General features: G+C 31.8%; 2 protein-coding genes across 2 annotated transcripts; one reads left to right on the forward strand and one right to left on the reverse strand.

Moving 5' to 3' along the window:
* The first annotated feature begins 2002 nt into the window (after positions 1-2002).
* LOC109806967 (protein NETWORKED 2D) lies at positions 2003-6181 on the forward strand. The gene is made up of 2 exons (XM_020369498.3): positions 2003-2339; positions 2799-6181. The coding sequence occupies exons 1-2, from the start codon at positions 2246-2248 to the stop codon at positions 5834-5836; spliced, it is 3132 nt and encodes a 1043-aa protein (XP_020225087.2). The 5' UTR covers positions 2003-2245; the 3' UTR covers positions 5837-6181.
* A 7471-nt stretch (positions 6182-13652) lies between these two features.
* LOC109808839 (nicotinamidase 1) lies at positions 13653-16989 on the reverse strand. Its single transcript, XM_020371991.2, has 5 exons — positions 16800-16989; positions 16466-16649; positions 15939-16072; positions 15060-15245; positions 13653-13908 (listed from the first exon to the last, which is right to left on the reverse strand). The coding sequence occupies exons 1-5, from the start codon at positions 16941-16943 to the stop codon at positions 13831-13833; spliced, it is 726 nt and encodes a 241-aa protein (XP_020227580.1). The 5' UTR covers positions 16944-16989; the 3' UTR covers positions 13653-13830.
* Between the last annotated feature and the right edge of the window lie 1451 nt (positions 16990-18440).

Consider the following 18440-nt stretch of genomic DNA (forward strand, 5'->3'; position numbering starts at 1 on the left):
TAGACGTTGCCTAAAAACTCGTTGCCTAATATAAAAAATATTGTAGTGAAACGTCAAGGTGAAGTGTTCTTTTTGTTATTTTTTGGGTTAATACTTTTATTAAATAATAATAATATTAATTTTCCATTGATTTAAGTAAATACTATAAAAATCCGAGGTATTATAATTAAATGGAAGGCATCTCAATTTCAATTTTAAGAGACCCGGTATGTTATACGTTTGAATTCAATTTTTTCTTTGAGAAAGTGATTAATATCTATTTAAATTGCATATAATGGAAAAACCTTTCTTTCTCCATTTTCATTTTTAAATGCATTCATCCCATTATTTAAAGTAGTAAATTTCTTATATCCTTATTTCTTTATCAGTTAAAAAATACATGCAAACGTTCAAAAAAATGTATTATTTTAAATTTAAATTATCTTTAAATAAAAAAATTGGCATATGCTTTCTTTGGAAAATAAATAAGAAATATCCACATTAACTCATACACAATCAAATTCTTAATTTGTGATTTGGGTAAAATCAATAAACACACTCATTAAGATATGTAAAATGCATACTTAAATGTAAAAGCTAAACTGAACATGGGAAACAAGACAAAACAATCTAACTAGAGAGTTGGTAACTTGTAAGGTTAATTTTTGTTTTTGTTGTTGTTATATTTAAACCCATTTTACCCTAATCAAAAGTGATTCTCCATTTAGCATTTATGCATAAAAATAATTTTTAATATATAATAATAATAATAAATTTTTAATATAAATAATAATAATAATATTATTATTATCACTAAATGATTCGTTTACTCATGTTATATGGATTTTTACGCGGATGAATCGATGTAAAAGAGTATTTAAATGTTTAGTGATATGGAGTTAGTGTGTCAACAATTAAAGAGGAGTATGAGTTTTTTTTTTTTTGGTCTTTTATATATTAATTAGACACTCTCATAAAGTGATTGCTAGACAAGGAACTCATATACTTAGTCAATGATTTTGTATCATGGAAAGATTTATATAAATTTTATGATGTCAACAATGTTTTTAATTTTAATATTTCAAAATTGGGACCGTATTTTGCAAATTTGATAACCACTAAATGAATTTTTAAATTATTTACACCTAAGGAAACTTATTTTCCAACAAACTTAACTAAATTATAATGGATATTTAGAACATATAATTCATAAAACCAGCTGAATATAAATTTTTTTCAAATTTTTTTTTAGTAATTGATAATGAAAAAGATTATTTAAACAAAAAATAATAATAAAAATACATTTAAATTTTATTATTTTTACATTTTTTTATATTATGTTATATATAGAGAGAAATGATGTGTTTATCTAGAAGTAAGTCTACTTAGATTTACTATATTCAATAACTCATATTTTATATCAAATTTCAATAATTCGATAGTTGAATTTAAAGTTCTTAATGCATAAATTAAGTCTACAAATTTTTAAAAAAATAAAAAATTATTTGATATTTGGTTTGATTAATTCAAATTAACGTATAAAATACTTTTATGATAATCAGTCAATTTGAATTAATAAAAAGAAGTATCAAATACTTTTCAAATTTTTAAAAAATTTATAAATTTGATTTATGCATTAAGAAATTTAATTTTAATGATTTGATTTTTGAAATTTGATGCAGGGTTATTGAATAAAATAAATAAATTTAAGTAAATTAATTATGTATATTTTCATAATTTTAATTCCTAAAATGTTCTTTAATTTTACATGAGTTAAATATTTTATTTGTATTTTTTAAATTACCAAAATTTAGAAACTAAGGTTACACGAGCTGGTTTATAGTAATAGAGCAAAAGTGGTAGGTATTGCTCCTGTTGGAGGAGCATGAGAGTGACACGTGCGCACAGTTCATTGGCTATACCTTTTGAAAAAAGGAGGGTTGGGACATTAAGTTCGGGCGAAATTTCCTCCCTTCCATGATCCCATAATTAGAACTTATTAGTTCCACGTTCTCTCTTTTCTCACACACAACTTAAAATCTGTTTCTCATTGCTGAATGAAACTTTTTTTTCATTTTTTTTTTTTGCTTTCTTGTCTTGGTCTTGTAATGAAATTTATATCTTCTCCCTCTCTAGACATATAGAGAGAGTAGATAGGGATATATACATAGAGGGTTTGCATGTTTTTATTCTCATTGTTTTATCCCAACATCAACAACTATAAGGGGCAAGGGATAACAAGAATAGGAAGAGGAAACAAACCAATATGTTGCAGAGAGCTGCAAGCAATGCATATTCATGGTGGTGGGCTAGCCACATCAGAACAAAGCAATCAAAATGGATGGAGCAAAACCTCCAAGGTCAGCTTTTTCTCATTTTCTTGCTTGCATTCAAACAAGGGATGAATTGCTTCAATTCAACTTATCAATTCATAATGTAATTTCATTGTTTGGTTTGATCTTAATACCACAATATCTGCTAGCCAGTGTTACATGGTTTGATATGTGTTGTTCAATTATTGAATTGAAACTTAGTTATGTTTTCCTCACGCGCAATTAGACTATGGTCAGAATATTCATTGATGATGTGGCCAATGTGGTCTGTAATCATGACTTGATGTGGCTGTGGCTATCACTGCTACTTAAAACCTTGATGATGGACGTTTATTTGTTTACTAGAAATGAAAATGAAAATGAAAATTTCCTTTAACAATTGACAACATGCAATGGCTTAACTTAAATGGCATTTTATGATGAACACATCCCATTGTAATATATCTATGTGCTTGTCAAACTAAAATTTATAAGAAAAAACTCCAGATATGGAGGAAAAGGTGCACGCTGTTTTGAAGCTGCTAGAGGAAGAGGGAGATTCCTTTGCCAAGAGAGCAGAAATGTACTACAAAAGGAGACCAGAGCTGATAAACTTTGTGGAAGAATCATTCAGAGCATACCGTTCTTTAGCTGATAGGTATGATCACATTTCAACAGAGTTGCAAAATGCCAACAACACCATTGCATCTGTGTGCCCAGATCAAGTACCTTATATGGATGAGGATGATGAGGAGCCATCACCTAGACCAAAGACTCCAAAAAAAAAGTCTGCAGAAGGGGCCAAAGTAAATATTCCAAAGGTTCCAAAGCCTCCACTTAGAGATTTAAAAACTGTCATAACAACAGCCACAAAGAAACTCAACCCCAAGAAGGTAGCCCCCGCGGCTGCAGCTTCTAAAGTTCCAAAATCTGGATTGAGCAGAAAGGAGGCACTTAAAGAGATTGACAGGATGCAGAAAGAGATTCTGGGATTACAAACTGTGAAAGAGTTTGTGAAGAGTTCTTATGATAATGCCATTGCCAAGTACTGGGACACTGAGAATCAGATCAAGGCATTGCAAGAGAAAGTGTCCAATTTGCAAGATGAACTTGGAGAAGGCATTGCTATTGATGACGAGGAAGCGCGGCGTTTGATGGCAGAAGCAGCTCTTAAGTCATGTCAAGATACATTATCACAGTTGGAAGTGAAACAGGCCATATCACTTAATGAGACCAAAATTGAATCCAAAAGGGTAAAGGAAGTGAGGGAAAAGTTAAGTTCTCTCATGAATGAAGCCAAGTATGATAACACCAATTTGAAAGAGCCAAGGGCCAAAAAGGATGTCAAAGAAATACAAGGAACAAAGGACTTGGGTGAAGATATGGAAGAAATGACTCAGCAGAGACAGGAGTTGCTGTCATTGCAGGAGAAAATAAAAGAACATTTCGACGCTGGATCCTATTCAAATCTAACAGTAAAAGATATGGCAGAAAAGATTGATTCACTTGTGAACAAAGTTGTCAGCTTAGAAACTGCAGTTTCTTCCCAGACAGCTCTTGTAAAGAGATTAAATGCAGAAACCAATGAACTTAATTCCCTGGTTCAAGCCCTAGAAGGTGATAAGGAAAGTTTGATCAATGATAAAGCTAAATTGAATGACCAACTGAGAGAAATGGATGAAAAGCTGCGTGAGGTACAGAATCTAAACCAAATTGTTGAGAACCAGAATACCAACCTCCAAACCCATTTCACTGAAGCACATTGTAATCTTGATCATCTCTCTGAGAATGTCCAAAAGGGGAAGCCAGATGAGGAGGATGAGGTCAGGGAAACATCACTAAACGAAAGGATTTCATCAAGAGATGCTGAATCTGAACATTGTCTTAATGGACAAGATGCATTGAATCAAGACAGTGAGTTATTGAAGGATGAAAAGTCCAATAAGGAGCATAAGGTCACTGCTGTGACAGAAGATGTTGTAAATTCAGATAAGGTTGCTGAAGTGGTAAAAGACACTGTAATTCCAGATAACAAGCCTACAGTCACAGGTTCACTGGAAAATGAAGTTAAGGCCACCAATTCACTGGAAATGAAAGAGGAAACTCCGTTGGAAAACAAATCTCCAATAGAGTTGAAAGAAAATTCTAGCAATAGCGATATCAGAAAATCAGCAGATGCTTTGAGAACTACTGCTGACCAGGCAAGTACAAAGGAAGAGAGTTCTGTAAAACAACAAGAAAATGATTCTAAGCAAGTTTCAGCTGAGACAGTGACCGCTCAACAGCAAGAAAATGATTCTAAGCAAGTTTCAGCTGAGACAGTGACTGCTCAACAGCAAGAAAATGATTCTAAGCAAATTTCAGCTGAGACAGTGACTGATCATAAAGGTGATTCCCAGGATCAGCAAAAAAATGATTCTACGCAACTTTCACCTGGGACAGTGACTGATCTTAAAGGTGATTCTCAGGAACAGAGAAGGACACGAGAAGATGAATATGATTGGCAGGAATTGTTGAATGGAATGAGGGATAGGGAACAAACTCTGCTGGCAGAGTATAATAATGCTCTCCAAAATTATGATGAAATGAAGAACAAACTAGCTGAAATAGAGAAGAAAAATCAAGATGTCCTCTTTGAGTCATCTTTGCAGTTGAAAGAACTGAAGACTGCTAATGCCTTGAAAGATGAAGAAATTAGACTCCTACGTCAGAAACTAGGCTTCCTGCAGAAAAGCTTGGAGGGAAAGGAGGGAACGGAGGATTTGAGAGACTTAACTTCAGTGCAGCCACCCCCAGAGCCAAATGACATTGAAGAACTTTTAAAAATTGAAGAACCTGAATCTACAACATCAGCCATTGAAGAGAACTTCCGGATGAGCATTGATGAGCTTCTAGAGGAGAATCTAGACTTCTGGTTAAAATTCAGTACTTCTTTTACAGGGATACAGAAATTTGAAACCACTATAAAGGATTTGCTGTCTGAGGTAAAAAGAATTGAGGAAAAATGGAAATCATCAGAAGGCAGTAGTAGTGCAAAATATTCTTTGAAATCTGATGCAAGACCACTTTCTAAACACCTTTCAGAGATTCTAAATGAACTAACAATGTGGTTGGAAAACAGTGCATTGTTGAAGGAAGAACTTCAATGTAGATTCACGTCCTTGTGTAAAATCCAAGAAGAGATAACTACAGCACTGAAAGCCAGTGCTGAAGATGATGACTTCAAGTTCACCAGCTATCAAGCAGCAAAGTTCCAAGGAGAGGTTTTGAACATGAAGCAAGAGAACCACAGAGTTGCTGATGAACTTCAAGCAGGTCTAGATCTAGTAACAACTCTCCAACTTGATGGTGAGAAGGCTCTTGCAAAGTTGAATGAGCGATTCGGGCTCTCAAGTTCTACGAAAAGCCAGAGACCTTCAGATTCCCAGAATTCGGTTCCTCTGAGGTCATTTATCTTCGGTGTCAAACCAAAGAAACAAAAACAATCAATCTTCTCCTGCATGACCCCTGGAATGAATAGGAAATACCGTGGTTATAGAGGATAAAGCCATATGTAAAATGTTTATACTGCATTTCTACAGTTTTTATCATCTTCTACAAAACTTCTATATTGGTTTCATTAGATAGTGCATTGAGATTTGAGTGTGCCTTTTGTGCTTGTCTATAAATTGGCAGAAAGTATCACCAAATGTAGGCTCCGGTTTGCCCTTTGTATTTTGAGTCTTTCTCATCATATATATCAATCACTCCTTGTTGTGTGTTAGAAATGTTGTCTTCCATGAGTCAAAAAAAAAAAAAATAATGTTGCCTTCTAAGTACCAAACTTCCTATGAAGGAAATGAAAGGCTTTCGGTGTGCAGTAACATTCTGATATGTTTCTTATTGATATCATTCAAGGTGTGTATATACTGAAGGACTTCTGTTCTTAATTTCTATGCTTCAATCTCTCCATCACATGATTGAACAGAATATCAATTTTTCGCTTGGTTGATCCATTCTCAAAATTGGAACTTGTTAAATTATTTACTCATCAGTTCCGCATTTGTTTCCTTCTGTTCTTAATTTCTATTCTACAATATCTCCATCACATGATTGAACAGAATATCAATTTTTCGGTTGGTTGGTCCATTCTCAAAATTGGAACCTGTTAAATTATTTACTCATCAGTTCCACATTTGTTTCCTTCTGTTCTTAATTTCTATTCTACAATATCTCCATCACATGATTGAACAGAATATCAATTTTTCGGTTGGTTGGTTCATTCTTAAAATTGGAACCTTTAAAATTATTCACTCATCAGTTCCACATTTGTTTTTGTTCCGTCATGTCTAAAAATTCTACATCACTTAAAAGTCGAGGTTAAGGATAATTTATAGACACTTTCATTCCTTAACTTATAAATGCACTTTTTTAAAGATAAAATTATGATAACTTAACTTGCGCCAAAACAAATAACACCTCGGACAGAGTGACCTAAACGAGTTCAGAGAACTTGATCAAAACATTGGCGCTAAAGGAAGGACAACAAACTTATGGTTGGAACAGCTTCCTTTTTTTTCCCCTTTAAAAACTAGTTAGCATAGAATTTCATCATTTATTAACAGAAGCTCAGACAAGGCGTCTGTACCGGCAAAGACAAACAAACAAGTGATAGAGAGCTGAAAAGGAATGCACCAAAACTGGAAGCAATGGAGCATGTAACTTCAAACAATTTTAATTCTTTCAGTGATATGCAAACTTATGAAGTAATGAAGGAAACCTTAGGCTCTTAACCTCTCAAATTTGATTAAAGTTTATTTTAGTTAATATAATTTCAAAATTTAAAATTAATCTTTTACGTTGTGCTTGGAGGTAGATTTAGACTGAATTTGAGGGGAGGGAATGAATTAGAGAGTATTAAGGAAAGAGGAATGCTAGTAATACGTTCTCTAGTACACTCATTTTAACACACTTATTCTCATTGGTTATAATTTATTAAAAATTACAAAATAAGAAGAAAGTTATTAAATAGGATGTAGGATCCACCAATTTTTTTGTATTCCAATAAATTTCAACCAACTAGAGAAAGTGTATTTAAATGAGTGTTAGAGAGTATATTACTAAGATTTCTCATTTAGGAAAGTATCCATGCTTTGGAGGGTGGATTTGTGTGAAAATGAAAGTGGGTCCCACAAGTTAAAAAATTACCCCCCAAAATGAGAGGATTGTCATGGAATTCTCTAGAAATGACAATAATAACCCTCTAACTCTATGTCCTATGTTTTTTATGCACCCATGACTTGCTAGTATGAATAATGCATTATGGTAAAATAGGTAATGCATTATGCCCATATTCCAATGGCTACTATCTTCCAACATGAAAATTACCATATTCCAATATGGTGGGTAATGTATTATGCTCATACAACAAAAACAGTACAAAGAAACAGACATGGATAAAGAGAGAAACATAAAATCGTAACTATATATATATATATATATATATATATATTATTTATTTACGAAAGATGTAGATCATTTGTAAGACGCAGATCATCTATAAGATGCATATTATTTATAAGATGCAGATCGTCTGTAAGACGCAGATTGTCTATAAGACGATGTAAATCAGATGAAGCATGTAGGTCTTCTCATATTCATTAAATGTTCATTATTTATTAATACTAATGACAAAATTTGTTTTGAATGCTTCATTTCTTAACCGATTAAACTAGAAAATCATCTTGAAACTCACAAATATGTTAAAGAGAATAAGATCATGTCTTCGGTCAGAATCAAGGACAAAGATCCCTAAAATTGTAGAGAAAAACAAATAAAGTCACTATTGCTGCTCTATACTAACATTATTTCTACAAGCTTCGTTTGGTTTGAAAAATTAATAAGTAGCTTCTTTAATCAGATAAGAGGTATCATTTAGTAAAATGCATTTAATACTTGCATTAAATGAATCGACGGTTCCCTCCCATCTTAAGGAAATATGCTGAAGATAGATGAAACAAACTTGTGAGCTAGACTCAAAGTGTTGCATCGGTCATCTTCTCCAAGCTACTATATAAAAAGATTTGAAGCTCAAGAAAGAAAGAGAATACAACGAAAATAGAAGACACAGTTGTATATAGAAACATATAATCTTTGTAAAATGAACTCACTCTTTCTGGTAAAAGTTTATTACACTATACTGGTTGTATAACGTCTAAGTGAAGTGAACACAACATCTTTGTAACCTTTATAACCATTGTTATAAGGTTGAGTTTGGAGAAGCTTGTCTGTAAAATAATATTTGGTTGAGCCTGAAGAGGCTAGTTTATAAAATAATATTTGTTTGAGTTTGAAGAAGTTTGGTTGAAAAGATTACTTGGTTGTTAAGCCTAGAGAGGGTTGTTATTAAAAGAATACTTAAGTAGTTGTTTGAAAAGGCAAGTTAAAGAATATTTAAGGTTGAGTCATAAGTGGCTTGCTGAAAGAATACTTGTATTTTTGTTGAAAGATAGTGGAACTCAATCTACTTGGATTGAAAACTGGACATAGTCTCGGTAATTAAGATGAACCAGTATAAAAATACTTAGTTTTTCATCTGATTACTCTTTGCACTTCATCTAAATAACGTTACTACTTCACTAAGAAAAATGTGCGAGTTTTTAATACATACTATCCAACTCCCTTTTAGTATTTATCTTTTCTCCACACTACTTTATTTCTTACCTATTTCCTATCAAATCATTTCTCATCTATTCCATCATTTTCCCTTCAATTCCTCCCACTCCCCTAAGAACCATAGTTAATATAATTTAAAATCAAAGCTTATTTTGAACTTTTTTTTTTTTTGCTTAAATATGTTTTTAAGTCTAAAATGAGTTGGTTTATATTTTGGTCCATGTAAAATATTTTATTTATTTTTCATGTTTAAAAAATTTGTAAACATTGTTCTTTGTCCTCATAAAAAATATTTGATTCTTGTAAAATGAGTAAATTTTGATTTTAATCCCTACAATATATTTTTCTTTGAATTTCATTCCTCTGGAATCTAAAATCATTAATTTTTGTTCCTAACAATGATTTTAAGGTACATGAGTAACATTTATCTTAAGGATCTATAATTTTTTTTTGTAAGTGTCATACACTAACACGGTATCATTAATAATTGTAGGTAGTACCTAATATAGTCACTTAATCTTTTGATAATCAAATACGTTTTTAAAAACAATTACATAATACTGGAGACTAAAATAACATTTTTAAATTTTAGAGGATTAAAAACAAGGAAATCTTTTTATAAGAACTAAAATCATATTTAGGATTTTTTTTCAATGATATAAAATAAAATGATAATCTAAGACTTTATTTTGATCATTAGATTGTCAGTAACATCACTTACAATGATAAATAAACAATAGATAAATTTTACATCATAGATGCACTAACAGTATTCAAATAGACTTTTTTCATAACCACTAGTAGGGGTGGCAAAATGGGCTAGCCCGGCCCGCCAAAAACGGGTCAGGCTGGGCCAGCCCGCCAATAGAAAATGGGTTGGGATAGTTGGCCCGCCTCGCCTAAGGACGGGCTAGCAGGTCGGCGGGCTAGCCCGCATACCACAAAAAAAAATATTACAAAAAAAAAATTTATGTTCAAATAAAAAAAAACTGGTACAAATAAATAAATATAACTATATGAAATTAAAAATACATACATATTATACATAATATATGTTCAACAAAAACAACTTAGAAACTTATAACAAAATTAAATAGAAATTAGTCCACTTACACCAAAATCAAAACCAAATTATAAACTTACAAATAACTAATAAACTAACTTTTTGATAGTCCACAAAACAAGTCCAAAAATAATTAATCAACTTTAACTTTCTATTTCAAGAACATTAGAAGCTCCCTTGAAAGATAAATAAATTAAACATAAAAAATTAAATATAAAAAAAATTAAAGTATGCGAGCTGGCGAGTTGTGACAAGCTAGCCCGCTATTTGGTCCAGCGGGCTAGCAAGTTGAAATATTGGATTGGCGGGCCAACAGGCCGGCCCGCAGGTTAGAACCCATTTTACCATTCCTAACCACTAGGGTCGCCCTAATGGTGGAGGACTTGGGTAGTATAAATTGTAATATTGATGGATAAAAAATATATATTTTTAAATATTAAGAATAAAAAAGATTAATTATAAATTTGAGCAACAAAATAAATTATGTTTAGTTACCCTTTTAATTTTGATAGTTTTATCAATTTTATCTTTTAGTCTCTAATTAAAAATATTTTATTTTAGTCTCTATACATATTATTTTTATTTCTTTTTAATTTTTATAATTTCATAAACTATCTTTTAGTCCCTATAGAATTAAACAATATAGATTAAAAAGAAATAAAATAATTGTATGTACAAGGGTTAAACTATTTTTAACTATAAAAATAAAAAATTAAAATTAATGAAATTGTATAGACAAAAAATATAATTAAACAGAGAGTTTGGCAACATATATAACCCAAAAAATTACTATTTCCGTCGTTTGTATTAATGTCTATCACTATTTGTGTGTTATGCACTAATAGTAAAAGTCTCTTGAGTACCTCAACTTTATTTAAAGGTTGTTAAGATACAAATTTAAAAATGATTTTAAATATTTATCTACTTAAAAATATATAGTCAAGATTATTTTAAACATATATTTCAATCAGATTGATAATCTAAAATGAATTTCGTGGCTTGTATTAGTGTATATGACTATGGTTGTGTTAAATCATACACTAGGCTTTGAGTTTGTAATACTATCAATTTCATGACTTGTGTTGTTTAATTCACAAATGCGGTTGAGAATTTTGATATTGAGAGACCTTAAGAACAGTTGATCTCTAGACAGTCGGGCTAGAGATAGGAGAGTCAACTCAAATAGGTATACAAAGAAAATTTTTCAAAAGGAGATTCATAATTCATATCTTTCAAAAACTCTAGAGAAAAGCTAGATAACTCAAATCCTTTTCTTCTCCACAATCCTTTTGAAAAAACCTTCCTTTTCTTACTTCTTGCAGCTGAAGTTCTAGTTGTGTGTTGGAATATAAGCTTGTGGAAGTGGAAGATTCAAGTCGGAGTCGTGTAGGGGTTGCTTATTCTTCTTTTCCTCTTGTAGATTGATTCTTTGAGAGGTAAGGGAAGTTGTGATTTCGAATTTAGGTGTGTATTTTGTGGTTGTGATGATTGGAAGGAGTTGGTTGAAGGTGTTGAGTGATTAAACGACGAAGTTGAGAGGGTTTTGTGACTTTGAAGTAAAGTATGAGAAGTCGAGTTCATTCTTGATTGATTGTAGTTTCATGTTGTTTATGATGATGAAATCATGTTGTACAAGTTGTATAAATGTATTTTTGTACATTGCACGTTGTTGGGATTGTTGATTTTTAGGAGATTGCATGAAATCGGTTTATGCACAAGTTCAAAACTTGATATTGTGTCAAACGTGTCTTTAGGACGTCGGGCGTGATTCCAAAGGGAAGTCTCTGTCTTACTCACGTCATACGTAGGATCGGTGGGGCCAAACATGAGAAGAGAAACTCATCTCAGGTTAAAATCACGTTGGACATGGGTTGAATGGCGCCGCCGCGAGAGGAGAGAAACTTGTCCTTGCTTGGGTTCACACTATGCGCTAGAGTGTGTGGCCTCAAGCATGAGTTAGATAGAAAGCTCTCTACCTAACTAGGGTCGAGTGTGGGGGTTGCCACGCCAGGCATGGAAGTGTGGGACATTTTCTACCTCAATCATGTCAGGCACAAGTGGTATGACGTCGAGCATGGGTGAGATAGGGAGCTCCATGTTTCAATAATATCGAGTACCGAGTGAATGACGCTGAGTGTGAGTCATATGATGAAAAGTTATGTCTTTATTAAGTTGTTTTAATAGTTGATTGATGATGAATAATTTTTATAAGTGATGTTGTAAGATGATGTTTTAATATGCAGTAAATTGAACATGTAAAATTGTGAATTGTTTTAAGTTGCTTCAGTTATTTTGATGTTACTCTCTTAAAGTTGTTCATGTTGTAAAAATGTATGATGTTTAAGTTGTTTAAACTGATAAGTTATATGTTGAATGTTGATAAAGTTGTTAAATTGATAAGTTATAGATATGTGGGTTAGATACATGTCTTAACTATGATACATAGAAACTAGAAGAGGGTTAAAGATGTTTTCGAACTTTAATATTTCTTTGTGTGGATATACATTGTGTTAAACCCTTCAGTAAGTAAGTTGACTTTTGAATGGATACGTTATTTTTAGTTGTCTATTGTAGGTTCTATGTAGTATCTGTGTGTGGGAAAAGTTGAGATACACATGTATAAAGCGATCAACCGAGTAAAGTATCGGGTCGGGAACTTACTCTCTAACCTAGCATTGGAGGGTTGTGGTATTTGGAGGGTAGTCAGTAAGCTAATCTCATAGGTGACTTAGTGTTGCAGGCTAATATCATGGTAGGCTTATACCCAAACTGTTTTTCCTTGACATAGTACCATACTTTCTAGTTTAAATGGGGAAACATGAGAAATCAATCTAACTTATGATAGTCGTTTCTAGCCTTGTGCTAGCTATTATTTTTTGATTGTAGTGTTAGCTGTTGTTTTCTAGTATTATACCAATCATTGTGGTTCCCACTTAGACTATTCACCCTATGTTGTAAGAGATCTCCATAGTGAATATGCGTGATGACGTATCAGATGTGATGTATACATCGTTATGTTGAACATGCTATAAGATGTTGAGTTGTTACATTGATGATGTTGTCCTGTTGTAATTTAAAATATTTTTTTCTATGATTACATTATTTATAAGTTGTTATGTTGAATTCTTTTCACAAGCTTATCCTATGTTTTTCTTGTAGTTAGAATTACAATGATCATATTTGGTATGAGAATGAGACGAGATTAGTGGAATGACTTGTGCTATTGGCAGTAGTTACGTTGGAAGTGGCTAAATTTTGTTGATGGCTACTCTAATGTAGTCATGTTTTGTATAAATGTCGACCAAAACTTAGGTTTATTTTACTCTTAATACGATATTTTATTTATAACATGTGTGTACTTGATATTAGTACTGATTGTATTATAAATTATCTTTCTGATACATGTTAATTTTCTGTTACATAATAGATAATTATTAACAAGTGTAATGACGTGTCGGATCATTACATAATTTACTTAAAAATCCATTGAGAATACCTCTACTGTATTATTATTATTATTTGTTTGAATACAAATTTAAAATTACTTTTGAGAATTTTTTAATTAAAAAATATGTAGTTAAGATTATTTTAAACATATATTTTTCAGATGATAATCTAAAACTAATTCTATCTGAAATGAATCCTTTGTAATAAAATCTAAAACAGACATTTAATGATAATAGCAAATCAATTACACGTTTTTTGTTTAGGTACATTTTCAAGTACTCTTATATACAACACTTGATGCTCTTTCGATTATTCCAATCCTCAATTGCTTATATATAGCTACGCTGTTTCGATCATTTCAATAACACCCCTCGATTATTCAAATAACACCTCTGAAGCTATATGGGCTCCCCTTCCACAGGCTATGTAAAGGCCAATGTGATGCATCAACTCCTACAGTATAGAAAGCAAGAATAATAATTAAATAAACTGAAAAAAAATCATCTATTATATCACAAATGTTTGTTTGAATTTTTTAAATTTATCATGTTAGACCAGCATGATAATTGCTTGTAATTAAACAGTCACAAAGCCACAAACCATGTTAGTGCTGACACAAAAGTATTCCCTAGCACTACATCTCATGGGGATAAGCTCGGAATTTTTGTTTACCAATAGGAATACAATATATCGGTTATAAGCTTAAAAAAGAAAGCACAAAATTTTCTGAAGGGTTGGCACTAGTAGCAGATAACATTTGCCTAAAAATTTCTTGAGGTTAAGTTTATTTTCATCCTTTATGAAGGTCCTGGGTAATGGCAATAGAAGTTTTTTATGTTATAGTGTCCTATTGCTAAGAATGAAAATAGTCCAGATACAGCCAAGTCATGTGTTTAAACTTACCTAGAATCTAGATACAGCACAAATGTCAGCAAAGACAAGATCCGATGAAAGTATCAGAGCTCATGACAACAGAGGTTATTGTGAAGTGTTCATTGTCCTATAGTAAGAGGGTACGGATACATGTTTCCCAGCATAAGTCATTTTTCTTATATATAACAGTGATTCTTAATGTCAGTTGAGTTACCATCGCAAAAACTTTTTGAGATTATGTTTATTATATCTACTTCCAGGCTATTAATATTGAGATTATGTTTATCATTTCTGTACTACAAAGTCGACTCTTAAAACAATAGATACTATCAAGATCTGCAATAATCATAGAGTAAATAACACTAACACTCCATGAAATTTTGTGAAATTGTGTACAACTCTCTCTTGATCTCTTAACATTTACAGCAATCTTTCTTGTAGGAGATTCCAATGTAATGTTTTTCAAACAATTAAGGGAATTAATATAAGATTTAAGGAGTATCAGTGTAATATTTCTCAAACAATTAAAAAAATAGTGTATGGGTAAAAAAAGTAAGCTTGTACGTGCAATATGAAACATCAAAGCGGTATCAATGTAATTTACTCATACTCATATGTTTATAGCCAACAGTAGGAAGAGAAGCAGAATTGTCTTCTGACTCTGAGTGCTGAAGTCTAGGCTATTAAGATATAAAATTCAAGCAAAGCAACATTAAGATAATCAAGGGTACCTGCGGATGGGACACAAGTTCCTTGTTGGTTTTAGCCACATGTAAAGGCAAATCATAAGTAGCAGAAGCCTGGGAAGACACGATCACATTTTCCAGAGGAGGAATGAAACCACGGTTTCTTGCAGACAAGGCAGAACAGACAAAATCCAGCACACATATATCAGTGCATATCCCAGCAACCAAAATCTGTAACAAGAAAAACCCAGACCCTAAGAACCTTGAAAAAAATAATATCCAAAAATCATTCAACCTATGCCATGAACAAGTCTAGACAATTTTGATAAAATGAGATGGAAAATATTCAAATTTTGAATAGTAACAGAGTAAAATATTTTAATATGTTGATTTAGAGAAAAAATTAATCCGAGTTTATAATTAGAGTTTTGGTAACTTTAATATTTTTTGGGGTTTTAGTCCTGTACTTTTATTTATTTAATTTCTTCCCTACCAGTAAGTATTAATTCTTATATTTTTCATATGTATGTTTTAATTTCTATAGTTTCTACTTTCTATATATTAAAATTCAAAAAGTAAATGTTACTTCGTTGCCGTCTTTTTATAATATTTCCTGCTGATAAAAAAAAATTGTTCTTATATTTTATAACAAATATAAAAATTGGTTGTTGTAGTTTAACTTATTATGATATCGGTTACTGTTAGGAATTTATACCCGTGAAGAAAATATAAATAACTTATAAATTGATGAGTAAAAAGTAAAAATTATAACACCAAATCTACCAACCCAGTGCCATACACCCCACCACACCTGTTTCAAAAATCAAATGCTTCTACTGTAATCATTGTTACTCCAATAGTGTACCATTTCCTGCTTAAAGTTTCTACACTAACAGAAAAACCAAATTGAAAGGAAATGCTTACTTGTTTTATCTGATTATTTTTCACCCAATCAATGAAGACATTAGAGCCATCTTTCTCAACTGCCCCAAGGAATCCATCAATGCATTCTTTTTCCCTGAGTGTTGCATTTGGATCATTTTCCAACCACAGGAGTTCTTCAATTCAGAGAAACCCAAACCAAACAAAACAAATAAGCACATATCCTCAAACCAACCCAATAGTTTTAATGAACTCAAACCATATTAAAGAGAAAGAAAGAAAAAAGTATTGACTTTTGTTGCGATTTCCCTAAGACAAAACTTAGATATAGTTCCTTAGGTGTGGTTAGTGTTCTCTGATCAGAATTAGAATTTTAGTTCAGTAATATTCATTTACAACTATTGCATACATCAATAATATACATTCATTAAATGTACATATATATATCACCGAAGTAAAAGTCCAATTCTGATTAAAGAACAACACCCATTACACATAAAGAACTGCAACTAAATTTTATCCTTCATGTGTCTATACATTTTAATTAAATTTAAAAAGAAAATAGTTACCAGGAACCAATTTTGCTTCATGTGATCCTATAAGGCAGTGTGGTGGATAAGGGTGTTCGGGCTTGTCCGGGTGATGGCAATCAATGAAAGCGAAAATTGGCCACTTTCTCTCAGAAAACGCTTTGGAAAGCCTCACTGATTCCTCCACCATCTGGGAAATTCGCGCATCTGCTTCTTTCGGCGCCTAACATTATTATAAACAAAGTGCATGAATATAACAATAATAATAACAATAGTAGAGAACAAGCGCATCAAAAAATGCCAACGAAAGAGACAAAGGGAGGGTGTGGCCAAGTTAGAAAAGAACAAAATGCTGAAATGAGATTGTATTTACCAAATTGCCAGCTCCAACGGTGCAGAAACCATTTACAACGTCTACGAGGACGAGGCCCGTTTTGATGTCTGGAGACAAAGTCAGAGGTTGTTGCTTCACTGGTATCTCCTCCCTCACCAGCTCAACTGTGTTGGAAGAAACCATGATTCTTGGACCGTGTTGTTTGAGGTGCGGAATAAGACTCTTGACCCAACAACGTTATTAATATATAGAGGCCACAATCTTTATTTAAATATTATTAATTAGAAGAAGGTGCCTCATTTTCAACGAATTCATTGGATGAAAAATTTAAACCGTTGATTGCATTATTTGCCTTCTTTGACTGTGTTGCAATGACCAATTAATGGCTCAGATTTTGGATGATGGTAGTTGTAAGGAGAATTGGATGTAAAAGATCCGTGGTGGGTTAGTCAAATCTCCACCATTACTAATTCAATTAATAAGACAAAATTTAGATCCAATTATTTAAGAATAGTTAGTACTATAACTTAAAAAACCTATACTTAAGTTTTGTCTATTAAGCTTTATATTTCTATTGGATTATGAAACGTGTTGAACGGAGGGGTTGAGTTTGATTTTTATATCTCCATATTTAATTTTGAAATTTTAATAAGATTTTTATTTAATTTGATTAAGAATAGATAATGTATATAAGAAAATAGAACCCCTTATAGTTTTAGTCTATAAAATATATACACATGTATATTATGTATAACTAAAATTTATAATAAATTATATACATAAATAAATATTATATTTAAATATATAATTATATTTAAAATTAATATATAAATAATTTTTAAATTTATGATAAAAATTTGTATTGTAACAAAAAAATATTTTTATTTATTGATAATTTATTTTAAAGCATTAATATATAACCTATAAATAATTATGATAAATAAAAATTAAATTAGATAAGAAGTTAAAAAAAATAAATTCATACTGTTTTTACCGGAATTTGGTCGTAGAGGTGATCCGTCCAGTAAGATCGGTGAACCTCCTTCACTGGTCCGATGCTAAAGTTAGTTTTTGTGGGAGTATGAATCTCGTATAAATAATGCACGTACCTTAGTGTGAATTAGGGTTGCTTTGGGCCTTGGGCCTGAGATAAGATATGATAAGATCTTGAGATAAGATATGATAAGATCTTGTGATAAGATATGATAAGATTAGATAAGGGATGATAAGATTAGATAAGGGATGATAAGATTAGATAAGGGATCTCGTCTGGAGCGAGATCCCTTGAGATCAGTTATGATCTACTTAAATGCCGAGCTGACGTCGTGTAGCGCGTGCTCGAGGTCATCTTGCGTTGTGATGCCGAGCTCGGAGCTCGGCTTCGCAGTACGGTCAATACACATACAAACTGTTATGTTGAAAAAAATAACCTTCAAAAAAATTATCGTGCAAGATAGAGGTTCATTTTAATATATAAGGTTAATTAGATTTATTAAATCAACTCCTATATATTAAACACAAAAATCTATTTTGTGTGATTGTAAAGTTATGGCACAAATTTCTTCCATATTTCCTGTTTTAAGGAAAACACGTTTCCTTGATTTTAGGCCATGATTCCATGCATGGTTTCCTCTTTTCTGCTCCTTGTTTTGTTCCAGGTTTCCTTATTCTGGGTGCATA

Source organism: Cajanus cajan, chromosome 5 (genome assembly GCF_000230855.2).
Source record: "Cajanus cajan strain Asha chromosome 5, NIPB_CcT2T_4, whole genome shotgun sequence".
NCBI lineage: Eukaryota > Viridiplantae > Streptophyta > Magnoliopsida > Fabales > Fabaceae > Cajanus > Cajanus cajan.